The sequence below is a fragment of the Notothenia rossii genome, assembly GCF_949606895.1.
Source record: "Notothenia rossii genome assembly, chromosome: 4".
NCBI lineage: Eukaryota > Metazoa > Chordata > Actinopteri > Perciformes > Nototheniidae > Notothenia > Notothenia rossii.
The window spans coordinates 54,471,193-54,494,459 of NC_136902.1; the positions used below are offsets into that span (position 1 = coordinate 54,471,193).

Sequence of the window (23,267 nt, forward strand, 5' to 3'; positions counted from 1 at the left end):
TAGCTCAGGAGAGGTGTGCTCCGGACGACATGACCGGAGTTTTTTCGCGGGCAGACGGTCAGAAGTGACCCGATCTGGCCATGCTTGCCGGCCATCAGGAGGTTCCAGGAGGGGGCGGCGGCAAACCCGAGGACCCTGAAGGCTCCGGTGGCCACATTTGTTCACCTCACCAAGGTGGAGGGGTTCACAGGTACTGGTTTCCCAGCCACCCCTTCTCTGGAGCCGAGCCTGACGGCGTGTTTTGGGGTAAGACAGGCCAACATAATCGCCGGACGGCGCCCTACGTTGAGCTTCCCCAGAGACCAGTATGTCGCCCGCCAGGCCGACCGGGTGCACCAGTGTGCCTTTCAGGTGGCGGCGAATAGCATCACGCTGCTCTCCAACAAGGTGATGACACTGGTAGAGCGGTCCACTACCTTGGCCACTGACGAGCAGAGGAAATCAGCAAGGTGGCCAGCACGGCGCTCACTCTGTGCGCGTCCGTCGCTGTCTCCCAGACGAGGATTTCCGCGTGGGTGACACAGATCCAGCGCCACCTCTGGCTGAAGCAGGCGTCTGTTACAGAGACGGCCAGAAAAGTGCTACTGGACGCTCCAATCAGCCTGGACAGGCTGTTCGGACCCCAGTTCCACGCCATGGTGGAGTCCATGAAGACGGCCGCGGAACAGGCGGACGGCATTCGCCAGCATGTCAGCTGGCTCCAGTCTGCTGAGCGCCCACAGCGGCACCAACACCCACAGCCACAGGGGGGCCGCAAGCAGAGAGACGCCCACAGCAACCGCCTCGGCGTCAAACTCGCCCTTCGGCGGCTGCAGGGGCTCCGTCCCACGGCTCCGCTCCCCCGCCACCCCAGAGACAGGGTCTCCCGGTGGCGAGTCAAAGGGGAGTGAGGCTCCCCCGCTCTTGGTCTGCTCCGCGAGAGCCTCCGAGGAAGCAGAGCCGGTAATTAAGCCGGCTTTCACTAATATGTTGATTAAGTAGACAGCAGGGCTCCCTGCAGAAGCCTGCTGGTTTTAACATATCGGTTAATAACCTGCAGAGCTCGCGGCATTCCTCTGTCCGAGATACTCTCCTACACACGGTCATAATAAACCCATGAGTGCCGTTATAACGCCTCATGTGGACAGCACTGCACACACCTCCACTCATCCCCGGAGCGTGTACACGCCTCATGATGAGAGCCGGAGTGAAATGCAGCGTGTGGAGGCAGCCCTTTCGCCTCACGGGCAGCGGCGACGAGGGCAATGGCGTGGCTTGTCACCATGACGACCATTACAGTACATCACAGAGAAGCCTCTCCCCCCAGCATTTTAGAGAGCAGCGCTCGATCGGGCAGCCTCTGTCTGCACAACGGCTATCACACTGGCTGTGTGAGGCTGTGTCATAAGCATATGTCTCCTCTGGGGTGGATCCCCCGGAGAACATCAGTGTACACTCCACCAGAGGAATGTCCTCCTCCACGGCTTTGCACGGAGGAATGTCAGTGGAAGACATTTGCACTGCTGCATCTTGGTCTTCCCCCTGTTCATTTATTCAATTGTATTTGAGGGATGTCTCCCATTCCTCTCTGACACACCCTGTACGGAGTGTCCTGTCAGAGTGAGTGACGTCAGGGATTCAACTGTGCGCCTCTCTCCTGCCTCTCGGCATGTGGAGAGCGGCCCTTTTCCCCTCTAAAGAGAGGGATATTTCCTTTCTTTTTTTTCTTTTTTTTTTCTCTGACACATGTTGTACGGAGTCTCCTGTCAGAGAGAGTGACGTCAGGGATCCAGCTGTGTGCTCTCCTGCCTGTCTGCACGCAGAGAGCTGCTGTTCCCCCTCTTTTTGTCACTGGGCAAAGTGTGATCTTCCTCTCTACTTTCTCACAGCGGCAGGTATGTATTGTTCCCAGCCTTCATCCCCTCATGGAAAATATTCATGTTATGCTATGTTCCAGGGAAGGCGATGTGCCATTACGCATGCTGCAATAGGCATGGGTTATTATCTGAGCAGGTGTGTCTGTGCTTCTAGTACCAGGCGGACCCAATGGGGCGCAGACTACATCATGCTTCGCCCTTAACCCAATAGTGATAGCCTTAGAGGGCGAAGCCATATACGAAATAGAACTGAAGTTACCTACTGTATCTCCAGCTTCTATGATTATTGGCGTAGCCCTCTAAGTGCTGGGCCCCAATGGCTCCACGAATAGCTGAAGAAAAGTTGTTTTGTGTGGGAGCAGATTGTCGGACATCCTTCATATTTATACCGGAAGAGAGCCCGAGGGTGGGGCCCACCTTGCGGGCGGGCGTGGACTACAAGTGTTTCAGTGCTGCACGGGTGCGCAGGGGGGTTACCCAATAGCGATAGCCTTAGAGGGCTACGCCAATACTCATAGAAGCTGGAGTTACAGTAGGTAACTTCTCGGCTCTCCGTTTTAAGTAAGTAGCTAATTTATAGCCTTGGGTGCAGGGCCGCCCCTCCCTACAGGCCAATCACGCAGGCTGCATGGGGCCCCACCTTGCACAGGGGGCCCCGCCCAGAGGGCCTCAGCTGCTGTGCGCAGTTCTCTGCTCAGTTCCCCGCGAGAGTGAGAGGTGACAAGGGGAGCACGCCTGTAACCCGACACCGTTGCAATGAATCGACATCTGACCAATCACGGCTTTGATACGGCCACTAGTGCAGGTGAAGAGATGTCGGTGAAAAGACAGTTTCAGCCAATTGCCATATTAAAACATCAGCTGCAATTCACGACATGAAGAAGGCAGTCTCTGCATAGCATATAGGCTAATGGAGATGCAGTTATTTCAAGCATTCTTTATTTAAAATTCATTCAAGTCTGTTATGCCTTATCTGCTAATGTGCAGGAGGAAGAGTGATAAACTGTCTGTCTAGTTGGCTGACATAACAGTTAAAGTTTACAGCCTAAAAAACATGGAGCATTTTTTCCCCTTTTCTTCATTTTTATGTCAATTTGCACATTTCATGGTGATGCTCAGCCTCTCCCCTTAACTCCTAACAGTCATCATCATGTCAACCACAACACAGAGAAATACTGATAGAAATGTGTGTGTAGTTGTTGATACATTGCTGACAGAGGGAACTACATTTAAATACAGATTTAAGAAATATCAAATTTTTAGCATGTCATAAGCATGTTTTGTCTTGACTATATTACAACTATATTATAATAAAAATAATATAGTATTTATATTATTGAATTGATTATGATTATTATTATTATTATTAGTAGAAGTATTGTATTTGCATTAATTATATTTTAATCTTTTTGAGGCTAGTATTTGGCAGGAAATGCAGACGTATTCACCTGTAAACGCATACTGAACGACATACATGCACATTTACCTTTTACCTCACTGTATAAAAAAGTAACTGTATTGATAATAGTAATAAACAGGAATTATATTTGCAAAGTGCCTACTTTGTTTCCAAAAAAAATGTTTTCACTCCTGTCGGTTGGGGGGGGGGGGGGGGCCTCATCTCACAATGTCACTTGGGGGCCCAAGTCAGCCAGGGGCGGCCCTGCTTGGGTGTATTATATTATACTTAAACAGGTAGCTTAATAGCTAACATTAACGCTATCGACTGTGTGTTTTGATAGATTAACATTAGCAAACGTTAACATAGGGGTCAATATCACTATAAAGCAGTGGTGAACCGTGTCTATCACAACTGGACCTTCTGTAGAGACACACAACCCCCGCCGCTGGATGTACGTGATTTTGGCATGTCCCACACACTACTCTGCTAACTACAGTATGTGTAATAAGTGGTTAAATTATACAACATTTAAAAAACATGTGTATGGTTTTATTGTCCACAACGAGTTATTTGATACAACGAGTCATTTTGATCATGTTTATTCTATTTTCATAATAATATTGAACATTTTTGATGTGTCCCTGACATTTGCTGTCCACCCTGTCATTTAATAATAAACCCTCTGATGTTTTCAGTGACATTACTACCACCATTTTGTCTTTCCTCAATGGAGGCTGAGACATTAGCTAGTTCCAAAGTAAGTTTGTTAACTTATATTTCGAAATGTTAATCATATTATGTGTGTAGTTGGATGTTATCAAGCTTAACATGTCCACTCTGTCATAGTGAAATGTCAATTAATATAAAAACCTTTCTGAAATTTGAAATATATTTGTTAAACAGTACACAGTCACCCTGCTAACTGAATCATGTTGCTAACTGAAGGTCCGCAATGTGCTCCTTAAATGCTAATATTATCCAAAAATGTCCACCCTGTCATTGTCCACCCTGTCAGCAAGCCTTCCATAAATAATATAAAATGTACATTTTCAGAAAGCTATAGTTCCTTTCTCAACAATATATTTCAGTTAATGGAAAAAGTATTTGGATAATAATGAAATTATGGCAAACTATTTGTACCATTGTCCACCCTGTCAGCAAGCCTTCCCATGACAGGGTGGACATGGCACAAATAGTTTGCCATCATTTCATTATTATTAAAATACTTTTACATAACAGATACATGCTGAATTCCAGCTCATAACAACTATCCCACTTGAAACAGCCTTCATGGCACAGTTGGACAGCCATCTACCTCAGCTGACATCTGTCTTCCAGAAGAAGGGAGGAGTTGTTGGCCAGAAACTAGCCAAACATCTGGCGATCTTGCAAAAGGTAAATGTGTGTATACACTGTTTTATACAAATTGTCATATACTCACATACTTCATACTCACTTATGAAATGTACCCGTCTAGTACCGTATAGAGCCCCATTTGCCTCACAAAAGCCTGGATTACTTGCCAGGTGCAAGAATGCAAGACACATTTCTAAGAAAATCTGATCTTAATAAGGCAATAGTGGCATACTGGTTAGAGAAGCAGGCTTGTGACTGGAAAGGTGCAAATGCAAATCCCCAGGTGGGGAAAGTGAAAAAGCAGAAACTGCCTATTCAAGTCACTTAATCCTCAGTGGCCAACAGATTAGACTGTGATTGTACTAGGCAGATTCCAGGTGTGAACTGTGAAGAACGGAGCATTGCTCTTGATGAAAAGTCCCTGGATGAGTAGAATTTTTAAATAGTGCTATCACTCTAACACATTCAGACCTCTGACATTGTAATACATTTAAGTCACAATTCTTTAACATACTTTAGTTATGGCAGTCCATTTACATGTATAATAAAGTCATTGCATGTATTATATTTATATAATACATTATAGGTTACGACATGTTGTAAATCTTCTACAATTTATAGACAATTTTGTTATTAATGATTTATTTAGAAATATTTGAATAATTGCCATTTTTTTACACAGGCAACAAGTGATGTTAACCTTAAAAGGTAAGCAATCCTCAAGGCACTTTGCATCCACCTTGGTGAGGATGATGGACATATCATTCGGGAGTATATGGTAAGTCATTGTAATTGCATTTGTCAGTCACATATAGTGTTTTAAGATCCTAGTGTCAGGCATCAATTTTAGATAGTTATTTTTTACATTATAAGGAGCATGAAGGTTGAGAATATTTATATGTATATATGTATGAATGTTGATATTCATCAACAGACTAAAGCATTTCAAACCATCAGCCTGGTTCTTTATACGACGAGGTTGGCTTTATTCATTGTTTTTCTTATCGTCCAATGGAAAGACCATAATCAACATATATACAATGACCAGCTTTGTTTTAAGGGATTAATAGGTATGTGAGCAATATTACAAAAAATGTATACGATAAAGTATGTCATTAAAATTACATATATTGAATAAATACATGTTGTTGTTTTTTAAATATACAGGACATCGAAGGAGATGACGTCATCAGAGACCTGCAGAAATCTACCATGGGCATATATGTCATCAACAAGGAGGGTGGAGAACCTGGACATTATGACGACGTTGGGATTTTTGTTGAAGGACTAATCATTCTGGACAACATTGCATCTGTAGCCCGAGCTTGTGCCATCATGCTGGGAGTCATCTATACACTGAACATGGCTTACCACAAAGAGCTAAGGTACTACTATGAATTCATTCAGAAAGTGCTCTCGCAAATGGATGGTGAAAGGCTTTCCCCCAAAGTCCTTGGACTGAAGAACAAGATACATGCTGGACTGTAGGATTTCTTCAGCCGCTCTTGTGAACCAATGCCATTAAAGCATTACAAAAACACCAGTCAAACCTCAAAGGTTGGGAGAAGAATGTGGAAATGTTGATGGACCTGGAAGACATGTTTCATGTATTAATGTAAGGAAGGTTACATTCTCCTCAGCTGTTTAAAGGGGACCTATCATGCAAAATGCACTCTTGTACATCTTTTATACATGAATATGTATCCCCGGTGTTTCAGGGAAGTCATCAAGTGTCAGAAAACACAACCCTCTCTCTGTTTCTCCATATCCAAATCTCTAAAAAAGGGGCTGTAACGGATCTGATACAGACTGATCCAGATTTGAATTATTTCCTACTTCACAAAAGGCGTGCTCCGCTTATCGGTAAATTCTCCACATATCAGGGGAATGAGAGGTTGGGCCACGGCCAGCCATTGCCGCTCGAAAGCACTGGAGACGCTGTAGTCCATATGCCAGGCCTTTAAGTGGCGCTGTAGTCTGCCACAAAAGCAGCGATGAAGACTTCCCTTGCATGGTTGCCATGGTTACCCTTCTGTTTATTCTCCGCTGTGGCTCTTTTTCTCCCTCCCCGAGGCAAGCTTTTGCGCATCCTGCTTTAAAACAAATGAAGAATGACTCTATATAAGGGATAATGTGCAGAGTCGCTGCACATTATCCCGCTTATTATATGGCCACATTCTCAACAAAGTAACGATATGACTCCCAATATTAATTGAAATGCTTTTATGGATTTAGAAAGCGATTTTATTGATTTAAAAAATAGTTGTATTGATTTAAATAAAGAAAAATAGTCTGTTGTTACTGTTTGAACTAACGTAGCAATGGCAGAAACTGCTTCGATAGCGTTTTTGAGGAGCTTTTTGATTACAGATTTGAAAACATCATCGAAAAGTGCCGTAAAGGGGTTTGTTGTGATTTGCGCCTGCCGTAAACGGACTGATGTGGAGACGGAGCTGCCGTTGGCTTGCTATTCTGGCAAGACCCATCCCGGACGATCCCCCAAGAATCTGTAACAGGCCCCGCTATGCAGGGCGCGATGACAGATGATATTCCTGCAAAACAGGATAAATGATGAACAACCAAATTCTTAGCTGCTCATTTGGCGGGTCTTGCCAGAATGGCAAGCCAACGGCAGCTCCGTCTCCACATCAGTCCGTTTACGGCAGGCGCAAATCCCAACAAACCCCTTACGGCAGTGTTACCCTGCCATCTACTGCCCCTTGCTGTCCATTGTTAAACAGGTTTCTAAAATGATATTAAATATAAACATAAAATTGTGATCACACACTTTGTGTGGGTCACACATGCTCTAAAAGTAGCACAATTCATGATGTTAAACCTTGGAAAGTATCTAGATATCCCTGCCCTAATGCCAAAGTAACTGGCAACTGAATATGCGTCGCCGTTTGATGTCTATGTCTGGACCGCTGCGTAAAAAGGAGGGTTTCTGCCCCATTACTTCTCTTCTTACTTCTATAACAATAAAACACGGAGGACGGAGATCTCTTTTTCTCCCCCTCTTCTCCCCGCTGCAGCCCAGCAGCTGATCTCAGAGCACGCTCCCCTCTCCTGCAGGGGCCAGGGGGGCGTGGTCAGCTGCAGCTCGCAGAATTAGCCCCTGCAAAAACAGTGCTGGAAAGAGCATATAGACCGAAATGAGGCATGGCTAAAATGCAGGATCTGTTTGGTGTTTTGAAAAAAAAACTATATTTATATACTTTATATAGATATGGCCCTACAATATATTGTTAAAATATAGCATGATATGTCACCTTTAATTCATGTTACGTCAGGATTTATTCGCTATGTCTGTTTCCACTGCATTTTGTTGCATTTAGTTTTTATCAAAACGGCAACTTTTTCTACATTAGCCAAGCGTAAAAACATTTTATTTTTATATTGACCATTTACATATAGTTCTGGAGAAGAATGTGAAAATGTTGATGGAAATATTGCATTTATAATGACATTTGTTTCATGTATTAATGCAGGGCCGGCCCAACCCATTAAGCGACATAAGCGGCCGCTTAGGGCCCCGCAGCCACTGAGGGGCCCCCTAGCAACAAAAAAAAAAGATTTTTAATTTAATTTTTTTTTTTATCTCAGTACACCGTTGCTCTACTCTAAAGTCGCATCTAAAACGCGATCTGATCTAGCTGTGTATATATATTTTTTTTTTATTGTTATATTCAATCCAGTGTTCGAAATGGGGGGGAGCCAAGGGGGAGCTTGGCTCCCCCGAAGAGGGAGGGAGCTCCCCTGAAGGCCGACTTTGAGATAAATAGGGGGAGCTGCATATTTGTGTCACACAGATTAGAAATGTTGAGTTTCTGTAAATAAAAGTTCTTGAAATAAATAATAGTCATTGTTCATTACAGTTTCTGAATATTTGTTTTATATTTGTGAATATTTCTGGGTGTTGCCATCTGTACGTGGCGGCGCTGCATTCTTTACGCTACTTACGTTGCTATGGTTACGGCGGTGATGCCGGCGGCGTATTTGAAATGTTCTTAAAAAATATGGCGAAACGAAATCAGCCAAGCCTCGCAGCTTTTGGATTCACAAGCAAAGAAGCGAAGGATTCTAAAAATGACAACGTGAACGGAACAACTTTTAGCTAGCCGGCTGTAAGCGGCGTTAGGGTCGCGTTTGACAGCTCCACACCGAGGGAGAGGCTTGCCGATGCGGAGCCTGAAGAGGCTTCAACAACGGCCACAGCCGCCGGCGCCACCTGCACTAGCAAACCTGACGATGCCCATGACCTGCCTTTTAACTGGACACAGAAAAGATGGAGTGAGTGGAATGAAAGCTATCCATGGCTTTTCATTCCACTCACTCCATCTTTTCTGATGAATGTGGATATGAGATTTGCAAAGAGGCAAAAAGTATATTGATCTCTCTGCCACTCGCAGAAAAATCCACCGGAGTGCACCTTTCACAAGAAAGGATTCAGGGAAAAGTCAGTAGTGATTAAAAGAATAACCTGCGGAAAAAGATTTATAATCACCATAAGGGCCAGGCAAATGAAAAAGCGATCGAGATTTCGGAGAGGAGAAAAAAAGATGTCCTACCAAACAAGCTATTGGCGATCAATGTTGACCTAATGCAGGAAACATATAGATCTTTCAGGTCTGCCTATATGATTAGCAATAAAATAAATAAATAGGGCTCCCCCGAAAGCAAATGGGTAATTCGAACACTGATTCAATCTCATTAGCTACAGGCATTTGAAGCTTGTAAAGGGAGGATGACAGCTCTCACTCGCCACTCTGCTGTTCCGCAGCGCCGCTTCCCCTCCCTCCGCTGAAATGATGAATGTAAGGTGTATAGTAATCATAGATAACACGGCAGGGTCTGTTACAGTTTGTTTTCATCTGATTTCAAATAAACAAAGTATTGGCTTTCAGAATATTAAACTTGTTTCGGCAAATTCAGATGATAAATACAACTTTGAAGCTTGTAACGGCATAATTAAAAGCGGAGAACGGAGTAACTTGACGTCACAGCAGGCATAACAACAGCCGGTGTTTCTCGAGTGTTTTCCCACAATACACACAAATGCAAAAATACACAAACACACACACACACACACACACACACACACACACACACACACACACACACACACACACACACACACACACACACACACACACACACACACACACACACACACACTCGCGGGCTTCCCCCAGACCAGTAATCCAAACGAAAATATCTTCCCTCCGTACTATTTTGATAATTTGCTCCGCTAATAATCAATCAGATCGATCCAGAGAAGAGGAAACTTTGAAGGCCTTTTTCTCAAAATGATGACTCTGTAACAGTCATTATATAATGTGACATATTTTGCTTAATATTTGGAGTACAAAAACAATCGTCGTGGCGTAGGTGTTACTCTCATCTATCTCAGATAGAAGATATGATTGGAGACGACCAGCCAATCAGAATTGACCTTCTCGAGTTCTCCGATTGGTTGGTTTTGTGGCACATTTGTAACGCTGTGACAACTTGAGCGAGCAGGCAGGCAAAGCTGAGCGCTCAACTGTGGTGCCTTCAGTTTGCATGATGTCTGGCAAAAAAAGGACATACGCCTCTGGTGATCAAAAACGAAAAAATAGAAAACTTAATGAAGAAAAAAGACAAGACAATAAAGGTATGTAACTTCATATTATGGCTCTGTCTCCTGTCCTGTGTCCCACTAACAATAGTTGGATAACTTGGATTTGGGAGTATTCTAACTTACTTACTACTACTACTTACTTTCTAGCTAACGTTACAGCTAGCTAACTAGCCAAGTTATCATTATTATCTCAGCCTTTCTGTAGAATAATGCGATGCTATTAACGTTACTGATTAATTTACTTTAGAAAAGTTTAGCTCAGGCAGCAAGTCACACTCGTAGCTAATGTTAGCTAGGTATATGTGCTTGTTTCATATTTTGACCAAGTAAACCAATTTCCCCTGGGATTAATAAAGTACTATCTATCTATCTATCTATCTATCTATCTATCGAACTATCCAAACATCATTGTGTGGGTTCTAAGTTCATGTAAATGCAAGTATTCATTGGCTGAATATTGAATTAGCTATATAAAGCTAGTATGTTCCATTTGATGTTCCATTTCAAGTCTGTTTCCATAAAGCTTAACTCTGTAACATACTCTCCTCAGGAGCACTTCTGAAGTACTTTGGAAGCCCACAGCAGGTGCCAGCACACACCACAACGTCCACTGAGGACACTGTTGGTGAGTTCAAATGGGCCCAAAGTGAGAGCTTTCTGAATTTGGAATATTAAGTCATTACATTACGAATCATATATTTCTTTATTCCATAGCAGGTCAATCAACCTCCACCGCTGCTGTTGGTGAATGTGAAACCACAAGGTCAGCTGTTGGCACCAGTGACTCCGATGTCATCCAAGAAACCGCCTCAGACAATGCTGGTAAATGATGTGTTAAGTGTATAGATTAAGCCCATAGAGCTAGCTACAATTGCCATTTGTCGAAGTTCAATTGAGCAAGCTCGCTGTTCATTGCTTATAATAAATATCTGTCATGCATGGGGCAGGAGTTTGATGATACCTGTTTTTAAGGACTGATTCTGGATCAGCACTTTGGAGCTATCTCAAAAGCAGCGCCATAGTGGTGAAAAGACAGCTGATCTAGAGACAGTCCTATAGTCATATATTAAACAATGATATACTTCTTTATTCCATAGCAGTTCCATCAACTTCCATCACTGAAGAAACCACCTCTGACAATGCTGGTAAGTTTAGGCCTACATCAAAGAGACCTTAACTTTGTTTGTCAAGAAAAGCAAAGCACTATATGTCCAATCAATCATGGTATTATTATTATTATTATTATTATTATTATTATTATTATTATTATTATTATGAATATTATTATTACTATTGTGTTCAATCATTCAACTGTGTTGTTCATTGCCAGGAACATCAACTTGTAAACATGTCAAGTAACAAAAACTTATTTTTTAAAATTAATTTCCCTATACACTGTAAAAAAGAAAAAGTTGAGAAAACTTAAAATATCAAGGCAACATGATGCAAGAGATTTTTGAGTTTTCTCAACTTTTGCCAGCTGTTGTTGACTTAACTAAGGTTTTTAAGTTTTGCCAAGAGTTCTGCCAACTTGGATCTTTTTGTTCACTTTATGAGGATAATACTGTGAGACTAATTAAGAATTTCTTGCTTGAATGCGATGTATTTCTACCTTCACCAAACACAGATTTTTGTGTTGAATTAATAAACAATTTTTCCCATCAATGTCATGTATTTCTACTTTCTTTAAATATAAATATTCTTGTTGTATAAATACACAATTATTCCTCCAATGGCATTCATTCCTTGATTCACCTAACACAAATATTCTTGTTGAATAAATAATACAATTTATTTTGGCTATAATTTTACATTCAAAACTGCTCAATATATGGATAATTAATAATACACACTACAGCTGAATGTTGTCAAGATTTTTTTTATTCAGTTTACCAGTGAACAACAGTAAAACCATCATTAATGCATGTGTAAAAAAACAATATACATACTGTTCTATTAGTCTAATATTAACATTTGGAGTGAATCTTCCTCCATGCTGAGAATTTGAAATTGACACTGAACTGAAATGTAAATGTTTACATGTGAACAGCCATTCTAGCCATTTGGTTACTTTTTTTTTTGCATATACACATCCAAGCTTAAAGATTACTTAAACTGTAATGTATTTAACAGTTGAAACACTATATGCACCCCTTGGCAACTGCCAAATGATTATATATTCCAGAGGTCAAAGAGATTAACTTGTTTGTTGCAGATTATGAAACGTGCATACTGTTCTATAGTCTAGTAACATTTGGGGTGAATCTTCCTCAATGCTGAGTATTTTAAATCAATGCTAGTCTTACTGAACACGTACTGTATATAATGATTACCCTCCACCCCCCCTCATGGTTGGCGGCTTCTGAATTTACACATTAACACTGAATTACTTTGTGCCATTTGTTGACTTTACATGTGAACAGCCATTTTTCTTGTTTTTTGCATATACACATTCAAGCTTTACTTAACAATAATGAATTTAACAGTTGAAACACTAGACACCCTTTGGCAACTGCTGAATTATTATATAATCCAGAGGTGAAGCATATGAACTTTGTTTTGTTTTACATGAGTGTAACAACAATGCACTTAAACTTCAATAACAGTCACAGTACAAGCTTCGCTTTCAGTGACCTTGTGCGCTGTGAGCATCGAGAGCCACCGAGCGAAAAAAAGATGGTCTGAATTGCCTCAAAGGAGTACCTCATCTGTTTTGGAAAATCAATGTTGAGGGCATACAGGAGGCCGAAGAGGTATGCCATGGCAGTAGAGAGGTTTGGAATATTATGAAGCACAATGTCCCCTTCCAACACAACCGCCTGGTCTCGCACAGTGTTGTCGGCTTCATCATGTAGCACAGAGAGGATGGCAACAGATGCACCTTGCACTGGTGCCAAAATGTCGGTGTCCTGAGGAAGGAGAACAGGTACATTATTAAGAGCTTAGAAAAAGTAAGACAGTAGAAAGAGTCATTTTATGAAAAAAAAAATATGTGTGAATTCTGAAAAGGTTAATGCTAAAGCTGAAAAGTATAACTTGTAAGCAGAGATGATTGGCTTCATAACGGCTAAAAGAAGTTGAAATGTTAAAAAAAAGGCAGAAGAACATGGGCAGCTATAAACTGAAATCTGACAGCCAATGAAAACTGCTAAAGCCAAGAATAGATTTAGTAGTTTAAGGAGGGTGATTTACATGAAGTAAACAAGTTGGTGTAAAGGAAGTAGTGAAGCTGTGCAAAGAGCCCATTGTAACAATGGTTCTGCTTTTAAAACAAACAAAAATGACAGCCAAAAAAAGCCTTACTCTTAGAGGATCATCTTTCAAATTTTGTCTCTCAGCTTTCAAATTAATGATTTGTTTAAGAAAGATTAAAAAAAAATTAAAAAAACATTCAGACTAAATACATTTATACTGATGAAATTAATTATTTAGTACCACGCTATACTAATTTGCCATTTAACTTGTGGAGGTATTAACCAGAAAAAATAAATCTCTTTCTTTAATCAATGTAACCCACCAACCTTGTGCTGAAACACCACCCAAAATGACCAACTGTTCCCCTCAGCAGAAAAAAAGGGATCTGAAGTGGAAAAGTCCAACCCTCACCCCAAAATCATCTGGACTGATAAACTGCCCTGGGGAGGTGTACTTACATTTTGGATTAACTACTCCTTAAAAACATCTTGTGAGAATAAGTAATTAGCTGCATGACCTGAATTATTTGTCTTTCCTGCAGTTACTTTTACTTACCAAGCACTTCAGGAAAAACGTGGTTGCATCTTCGCGGAGGTAGATAGGCAGGCCTCTCAGTGCTGCTGTTTTCCGGTGGGACACAATGTCGGATGTCTAAAAGTGGAAAACATAAGTAGTTCAATTAGTATAGTACTGTAATGTTGTCATTCCTAATAAGTATATTCATGCTCTTCTAAAACTGCCAGGCAAAAGAGCAGTTCACTGACCTGATCATCAAGTTGATCAAGGAGGTCCTCGATCTCCTGACCAAAAGCTCCTTTCTTAGACCTGTAGATTTTCAGCAGGCCAGGCCCAAACTTGTCAAGGGATGCATTGAAAGTCCCCAGGAGGTCTTTGCTCGTGATACGATGAAATTCCTTAGATATCTTAACAAGAAAACCAAAAAAATATTATCAATTTTCAAACCATAATGTCAGAATTTCTTACAGGAAGTTCCTGGGTAACTTGTTATGAGTCTGCACCATGTTAAATATCTGACCATTTTTCTGTGACCTGTGAAAAAGTGGATTACATACTAAAATGCACCACAGGAAATAAAGAACCTCATTTTTAACCATGGATTTTGAGGATTAAAAATTAAATAAAAAGGGTGACTATGCCACATCCATAAATTGCAGAAAGTGAATTACTCCTTGGAAGACATAAAAAAAAAACACACATTCTTACCTGATTAAACATTTTACTTTTGTCTTCTTGTTATTATTGCAATTTATTTCTACTGTTTAGACAAGCAAGTAAAAAAGGATGTTACCATGACAGTTTCAACTGAGACGTCGTCGTCTTCATCAGAGGTGTCATCCAACGTTCTGCTGATGTGTCATTCATCAGCTGGCCTCTGGTCTCTGAAGGAGGGAATCCCAGGTATGTCATACCTGGGATTCCTTCCTCCAGAGACCACCCAGGATGGAAGGTGCGTGGCCAACTCGGCAGACCAGCTGGTAAATGACACGTCAGCAGCACGTTGGATGACGCTTCTGAGGAAGAATGAAGTCTCAGTAGAAAATGTCAACATAACATCTTCTTTTACTCGCTTGTCTGAACAGTAGAAATAAAAAAGAATAGATCCTTACCTCTTCACAAGAAAACAGAGCAGGCCACCTTTCCTGGATCTCAGATACCATCGGCTGACACTCTACCACCTCCCTTCGCCTGAGGGAAAACGTCAGCTCCATCTTCTGTTCTATCAATGTTGTGTTCCTGTTCTTCTTCTTCATTTCATCGACCAGAGATACTCTTTCCTCTTCAAGGGTAGAATCATCATGGTGTTGTGGGTAATCTGGCACATGATTGACCTCTCCACGTTTGGGCTTTTTCAGGGTAAATGGACTGTCATCTTCCCCTCCACCTTTTCTTTTCTTGTTTACATTTACCTCATTGCATCCTGCCTGGCGAAGCTTTGACCTGTAGTTTCCAAGTTTGTACTTGATACTTGTTCTCCATCCCTCGTAGCCTGTGACGCCAAATGGCTCTTTCAGACATGGATACTTCTGAATGAGCGCAGCGGCAACTGACTCAAGCTCATCTTTCTCAGGGTAGCTTTTGATTTCAAAAATTGCTTGTGCAATTTTATCCAATATCTCCATCTTCATGTCTCTTGTCACTTCAACGCCCTTCTTTGTCTTTTCATGTGTGTCATTGGCCTTAGACAATTTCAGCTCCACATCATATGCAAACTTGGGGATTGGGAATGGAGATGGCCACTCTGCGACTTGCCTTAATGTGGTCTGGATAGAATCGGTCCAACTAGGCCTGAAATCCTCAGAGTGAACACTGATTGTGTCCTGAGAGGAGACTGAACTAGTGGATTGGTTAAGTGGAGACAAATCACAGTTCCACATGACATGCAAGACTGCACGCACAGCTGGTAATTCTGACATCTCTGTTAAGTTGCAGAGTGCATTTCCAAACTCCGGATCCTCAAACTGTAGTGAGAAATCTTCTTGAAGATTGAGTCTCTCTTTAAGCATATTAATCAGGCCCTCCACAGATGTTGGGACTTCTGGAAGCTGGATTCGCCGGGCATCTCTGGAGGAAAGAACGACCCGAAGTAACATAGTCTGAAAAGAGGGGAGAGAGAAAAGTGGGAGAAAATGATTAGTCAAACCTAATTAGAAGACAGATTACACCAATGTTGTAGAAAGCTGAAAATTTGAATTTACACAAATTGGGCCCTTCTGGTCCCAAACAGCAAATACAGTTTTTTTTTATGTTGAGATAATCCCAGTGTCCTCATATGAGGACATCATTTTTTGCAAAAACTACTTCCTGTACAAAGACAAACTTTAGGTATTGTACTTATTAGGTCCTACTTATCCCAGATAGCAAGGAGAAATAAAAAAAATGCACACCAGAAAAAACGCTCGGTCTCAGGAGGTTAATGGAGAAGGAATGTCCTCGGAGTCACCATAAGCTTCCCACCAACTGTGTACGCTGCTAGAGGATGGTAATCCGTCAGCACATCTGGATCCAGGACAAGAAGGTCTGCACAGGTGTTTTCAACAAGTTCATAGGACCTGTAATGTTCCATGTACCAAGAAGAAAGTTTTTTACAAATGAATGCCACCTCCTCTGCATTGACAAGAATGTTTGCAATCTTATGGAACTCAGGGAGGCCACTGCACTGCCCAGAAGACAAAATCATGCCTGCCGCATACTGTGTCCCATCCAGGTGAACCGTTTTAGACAGGGACACACTGTCTAGATGTGGGTACTTCTTCTGTATTTCATACTTGAGAGATGGATCCAATTCTGAAACCCTGACCACCTTCACATTTTCAACATACAGTTTTGGCTTGAAAAGGATCCCACTGTCCAGGTGGTAGGCTATCATTTGCTGATGTTTCGTGGACAGAGTGAGCAGCACATTTTTCCAGTTGCGAGTGTCATGGACAACCTTTTTAAAGTAGCTATGCTTAGCCTCATATCGCATTGTCCATAATTCAATCAAAGGCCCATAGCAGCGAATAAGTTGCGGGTAGTGGTCGATAAAATGATGTTTCGGCCTCAGTCTGAACTCTGGAAAGGTACTGGTGAGCAACTTGCGATGATCGAGTAGTTTATAAGATAAATAACACAGTGCTTCTTCAGAAAGCCTACTTGACACAACAATGTCAAGAATTTCCTTGAGGTCCATTAAAATCACCCAAGCTGGCTCCTGTTCTGGTATCTTGCGTCCAATCACAAAAGGAAGTAAACGAAGCAGTGTCCAGTTTTCATGCCCGTTTCCCCCCACTGTCCCCTTTTCAAAGCTTGCTTTTGGAATTTTGTGGGGCTTGTTTACTTTGTCTTCATACTTGTAGGGAAATGATGTTATGCAGTCATTTAACTCATCAAATGTAATAAAGCGTTTTGAAATCAGATTTTTGAAACATAAGGATAATTCCACAGGGATGACCCCTTCCAAAAGATCATGCAACAGATCTGGAGGAAATCCAGTTATTGGGTGAAAAAACAAGAGATGTTTGCCCAGTACACATTCACTTTTGACCCCCTTAACACTTTTGAGGTTGCCCCCCTGCTTAAGCTCTTCCAGAAACAAGTTATGCTGATCAACACTTCTCAATTGAAAATCATTAACCTCAGTGGTTGCAATTTGGCCCCGACTAATCAAACAAAACCGACAGAAATTTTCAACATTAAAACTTTCAGAAAAGCCAGCAAGACCATGCGCACCGAGGTTGTCAGCACATACACAATACACAGTGCTTTTAACAAACTGGCCCACAACTTCAACAAAAATTCCCTCTTGTTCTAGGCACTTTATATCTTTAAGCAATGGCTCAAGAAACTTTTCATAACCATATTTTTTTTATGTCTACACTTTTACCCAAGACAGCCAACTGAATTGAAGTGAGACTCGATCTGAACCTGGCTGGTAAATTTAGAACCACCCAATATACTGCCGTAATCTTATGAACTTTTCTAGAGGTCCCCAATGGATTACACACTTCAAATTCATCAATGTATAATCCCAAACTGATACAAGTGTTTTGTTCTCCCAGTAGCTTATTCTCCTTGTAATACTTGCCGTCTTGAAAAGACTTAAAGTGCCCAGATAAAGCTTCTTGATTAAATACAATTTTGTCAAAAAAATCTGTACACCCAAGTAAAGTCTCAAGTACCTTAGTGACAGATATATATACAAAAGAGTTTTTATGGGCTGCGTTGTACAGATATTCTGTGGGTTCGATAACAGGAAAGTGCCCTTTGAAGTATATATTCCTTCTGTGATCTGTAGATAGGGAACCTTTCTCTGATATTGTTAAAAGGAGTGGATTAGTTTGAGCTATAGCACTTGAAATTTCTTGCAAAACACAATCATTTACTTCAATTTTATGTTTAGAAAGGATCTCTTTGACACTGTTGAAAGTTTGAGTGTTAGAGAAAGACAGCAGGTTATGCAAATGTTCTACAATCTTTTGTGTTGCACTTCGAGAAACGTGCAACACAGTTTGCATAGACAAAAAGAGAGAGGCTAATTTGTGCTCAAGTGTCTCACTATCTACATCCTCCACAGTATCTACAACCTCATTTAGTCCCACAACATCATGAGCTGATGTCCCTGCTTCACTATCAGCTTGTTCACCATCAATTATCTCATCTTCAGTAACAGTTCTTTGTATTGTTCGGAAATCCTTAAGTGTCCAGTTTTTATGGTTTCGACTTTTGTGAGAACTGAAGGTTGGGCGAGTGTTTGTTTTAAAGGTACACCTTAGAAAGGGACATTGTACAGTTTCTCTGTTCTTTAAATGATGTCCGAGATGGTTCCAAAACGTTTTTTCACTGCAAATCTCTTTAAAATCACACAACTCGCAGTGAAATGTTACACACTCCTGGATTTTCACTGACGCGTGTGATCTCGAGAGGTGTGATCTCAATGATCCAAGTGTTTTAAATACACAAACAGAGTTGGTGTGTGTGCAAGGCCAGTGTGCACCTTGACCGTGGCGAAGGCGAAGATGTTTCAAGAGGGTCACTTGACTGGAGCTGGAGAATTTACAAAGCCGGCACTGCATGGAATCCACCACTGAAACACAAGAGACACAAATAGCATGAATAGCATTTTCACAACAGCCTCTACACGTAATTTAAGATAGAATACTGATATGAAAAACTTAAAAGTTAGTCTGATAATAATTATTGTAATAACACCAAGCTGTACTGGTCTGAAAGCCAACTGCAACAGCCGTTATATAAAAAAATAAATAAAACAACCATACATAACACAGAAGGAATCCCTTGTTGCAGGAGCTCAATAGCCTACATCAACAAGCCAAAAATAGAGACAAGAAAAAAGTCTATTGGGAATTGTCTTTCATTCATGAATATAATCTGTAAATTAATTTTAAAATGTAAATTTGATTTTAAATTATAACTAGGCCTATGACAAGCAACAAAAATGCAAACATGAATTCAAACATTTGTTTTTAAAAACACCAACCATAACCATGTTATAACTTCATAAAATAAAACAACATTTAAAATAATGCATTCTGATCGGTACATTGTAAAACATTATTGATGTAAATGTGGTGATTTCTGTACAGCGCTGCTCCTCTCCTCCTTCACACAGCTTTAACTTACTCTTGATTCAAACTAATGCAGCTGCCCAATTGTTAGATTACACCAGTGAGACCAACAGCCTATCTCCTAAAAAAGAATCGAGCAACCCGGCGACAAACCTCTAAAAACCTGCGGATGAGTTAATTAACGACCGTTACCACCCCGGCAGAACTACGTAGTTCGGCCGGCCAACGGAGCTCTCCAGGCGGCTTGCTGCCTCTGCGAGGTCCCCCACCTCGGGGGGGCCTTGCCACAACGTGGAGGTTCTCAACTTCGGAGCAAACTTCTTAACAGCCGTCATTTAGACAAACTAACCGCACAATGGGGATCTAAACCCTTACTTTCTCGCATGAAAAATTATTAAAACTTTAAAAAGTGACGAAATAACAGCGCTACAGCAGAAAATAAAACAACAAGTAATGGCGGCGCCGCGGAGAGGTCGCGATAAACGAACACCATCGTTTGCCGCCTTGTTTAACTTACCCAGTGTTGCACCGGATAAAAAATGCACAACGTTGGCTTTTCATAATGAATATAGTTCCCGAATTACTTACACCACTGAAATGACAGCCCACATGCCTGCATAGCTACATAGCTGCATAGCTGCATAGCTACCCCATGTGAAAGCGTCTGCATGACGACGAGGCGCATGCGAAAAAGTTACCAACAACAACAGACAATGACCCTACAGTAAAAACAAAGTCAACCATGCACTAATTCAGCGTGATGGAAGTAAAAACACGCTTATCTTACCTGCTGGAGCGAAAGTTTGGCCAGCTCCCACCACGCGGTTTCTGCTCCACAAAATGTCGGACGGGCACACCTTCAGCAAAGCGCGGTTCAAACTGGTCCAGGCTTGTGTGCGCATGCGCAAAAGAGCAAATGACGGAGTTGGCCCAACTCAACTCAAAAATCTGCTTATAGATTTACAATTTCTTGTTGAGCTGACTTAAAAATAGTAGTTAAGTCAACAATGGGAAAAATTTGCTGGGCAGACAAGAGTTTATAGATTACTTATTGCAAAGCCATATTTCTGAGTCAGTTTAATTTCAAAATTGTAATGAGATCAACAATTGCTAGTTATCGTTTTTACAGTGTAGGTATTTCTGTACCCATTGAAGTTGAGAGCAGTACCATTACGCCCACTACACCTACCTCTGTAACTTCTACTCCTTTTCTCTCTGGTTCACCAATGGATCCAACTGGGTGGCCATCAGTACTTAACGATCACGTACGTACAGATCTGGTGATTAGGGGGCCAGTACAGGTGGACAGAGATTTTGTATTCCCGAAAACACCAAACAACAGAAGCTTTCATTATCATTACATGTTTAGAACACTTGTAAATGGTGAGAAAGTTAAGCGAAGCTGGTTAATATACTCCAAGAACAATGATTCAGTCTACTGCTTTTGCTGCAAGTTGTTTTCCAAGAAATCATTAAAGCTCATAACAGAGGAACAACAGGACTGGGTGAATATTGGCGCATTACTGAAGCTACACGACAACAGCCCAGATCATGTGAAAAGTGTGTTGACTTGGAAGGAACTAGAGCTCCGTCTTAGAAAAGGGAAGACAATAGACAAAACAGAGTTGTACCTCCTGGAGGCAGAGAAGAAGAGGTGGAGAGAGGTGCTCATTCGGTTGGTTTCCATCATCCAATCTCTAGCAGAGAGGAACCTGGGACTTAGAGGGACTGTTGACACCCTGCATAACCACAACAACGGGAATTTCCTCAAAGAAGTTGAGCTAATTGCCAAGTTTGACCCTGTTCTGAAAGAACACATCAGACGCATTGACAGTGGAGGAAATTACACTACATACTTGGGTAAAACAATCCAAAATGAACTCATGTCCTGTATCAGTGACACAATACTTGCAGCAATGGTGGCTGAAATCAAAGAGTCCAAGTATTTTGCCATCATTTTGGATTGCACCCCAGACGTCAGCCACCAGGAGCAGATGACTGTTGTGATTCGAACAGTGAGTGTGAAGAAAAGGACTGAGATCAGGGAGCACTTTCTGGGGTTCATCATAGCCCCTGCATCCACAGGGCTTGGTTTGTCTACACTCATTTTGAACAGGCTGGAGGAGCTGAAGATCCCCTTTGAGGACTGCAGAGGACAATCCTATGACAATGGTGCAAACATGAAGGGCAGAAATAAAGGGGTGCAGGCCAGGCTGTTGGAGAAGAATCCTCGAGCTCTGTATGTTCCTTGTGCAGCCCACACACTGAATTTGATGGTGGCGGATTCAGCCAAAGGATCAATAGATGCTACTTGCTTCTTTGGTAATGTTCAGAAGCTGTACACCTTGTTTTCAGGTTCTCCCCAGAGGTGGACCATCCTGAAAAAACATGTGGACATCACTCTCAAGTCCTGGAGTGAGACGCGGTGGGAGAGCAGAGTGAATAGCATCGAGCCGTTGCGCTACCAAACGGATAAGGTCAGGGAGGCTTTGCTAGAGGTGAGGGAAAACGCAAATGATCTCATGGTCAGAATTGAGGCCCAATCCCTGGCAGAAGAAATTGGATCATTTAGATTCCAAATCTGCACTGTTGTCTGGTATGATATTCTGTCAAAGATCAATACAGTTAGCAAGCTCCTTCAGTCTGTCAACATGCAGCTGGATGTTGCAGTCAGTCTCTTAGACAAAACCAAAGCATCGCTGGTAACCTACAGGGCCACTGGGTTCACAGATGCTCAGGCCACAGCAAAAGAGCTCTGTGGAAATATGAATGTTGAGGCAGTGCTGAAAGAAAAGAGGCTGCGGAGCAAAAAGAGGTATTTTGCCTACGAGGCAGCTGACGAGGCAGTGGCTGATGCCATGACGAGACTGGAAACAGGATTCTTTAATGTTGTGGTGGACTGTGGCATCCAGTCTTTGGAGGACAGATTCAAGTCCCTGGGGGAAGTAAGAGACAAGTTTGGAGTGCTTCACAACTTCCATAATCTGGATGATGAGTCACTTACAGACCAATGTGCCCTGCTGGGAAAAACATTGACCTGTGGCGAAGAGGCAGACGTTGACTGGAGAGAGCTAGCCATGGAGATGCAAAGCCTTCCAGAGCTTCCCAAAGAAGATATGACCACATTGGAGATGCTCACCTTCTTAAATGAAAACGAGCTGTGTGAGATCTATCCAAATCTTTGGATAGCGCTGAGAATAGCCTGTACCCTTCCAGTGACAGTGGCGTCCGCAGAGAGATGCTTCTCGAAGCTCAAACTGATAAAAACATACTTGAGGTCCTCCATGGCCCAGGATCGCCTGAGTGGAATGGCAATAATCAGCATAAACCACCAGATTGGCAGCCAGATCTCCTATGATCAGGTCATCAATGACTTTGCCTCCAGGAAAGCAAGAAGAGAACAATTCTGACTGTACATACGAGAGGAACATTTGTATTTGCATTTGTTTTTTTACATTTCATTTCATTGTTAAGCAGTTTGTTTTGCACATATTATTTAATCCTTTAAAGGTATTTTTGGATCTATTTATATATTCTATTTAGTGTTGAGTGTTTTTTATTAAAAATATCTATCTTTGAACAGTGATGGTCACTTTGTCAGTCTTTTTATTCTGTACTGTCAGTTCATCAGTGCTATCTGATATGACTACTTTATTCAAGTTTATGTTCATTTGTCAGAGTACTTTTGATCCCCTAAAATGGGGGATCAAATGTAATATTGGACAAATTAACATACACTTCAACAAAGT

At 41.7% G+C, this 23,267-nt stretch overlaps 2 protein-coding genes across 3 annotated transcripts; one reads left to right on the forward strand and one right to left on the reverse strand.

The window, feature by feature from the left end:
- Nucleotides 1-12,259: 12,259 nt before the first annotated feature.
- On the reverse strand, nucleotides 12,260-20,579 carry LOC307037025 (uncharacterized protein). Of its 2 annotated transcripts, XM_079677736.1 has the most exons (7): nucleotides 20,306-20,579; nucleotides 18,927-19,016; nucleotides 16,339-16,503; nucleotides 15,061-16,047; nucleotides 14,197-14,355; nucleotides 13,988-14,083; nucleotides 12,260-13,146 (listed from the first exon to the last, which is right to left on the reverse strand). In XM_079677736.1, exons 4-7 carry the CDS (start codon nucleotides 16,042-16,044, stop codon nucleotides 12,844-12,846), a joined length of 1,542 nt encoding a protein of 513 aa, XP_079533862.1. In that variant the 5' UTR covers nucleotides 16,045-16,047; nucleotides 16,339-16,503; nucleotides 18,927-19,016; nucleotides 20,306-20,579; the 3' UTR covers nucleotides 12,260-12,843. The 2 variants fall into 2 exon arrangements, with proteins under 2 accessions (XP_079533862.1, XP_079533863.1); XM_079677737.1 differs by lacking the exon at nucleotides 16,339-16,503.
- Nucleotides 20,359-22,928, forward strand: LOC307034853 (zinc finger MYM-type protein 1-like; the record flags this gene model as incomplete). Its single annotated transcript, XM_079673779.1, has 2 exons — nucleotides 20,359-20,442; nucleotides 20,973-22,928. The coding sequence occupies 2 exons, from the start codon at nucleotides 20,359-20,361 to the stop codon at nucleotides 22,926-22,928; spliced, it is 2,040 nt and encodes a 679-aa protein (XP_079529905.1).
- Nucleotides 22,929-23,267: the final 339 nt, after the last annotated feature.

Bases quoted from the DNA above. Each gene is read 5' to 3' on its own strand.
- LOC307037025 (XM_079677737.1), bottom strand. From the start codon at position 16,044: ATGTTACTTCGGGTCGTTCTTTCCTCCAGAGATGCCCGGCGAATCCAG. The intron at 14,356-15,060 runs GTAAGGATCTAT...TTTCTTGTTAAG, and splicing joins CTCTGTTTTCTTGTGAAGAG to ATATCTAAGGAATTTCATCG. The intron at 13,147-13,987 runs GTAAGTAAAAGT...CTCCTTCCTCAG, and splicing joins CGTTTTTCCTGAAGTGCTTG to GACACCGACATTTTGGCACC.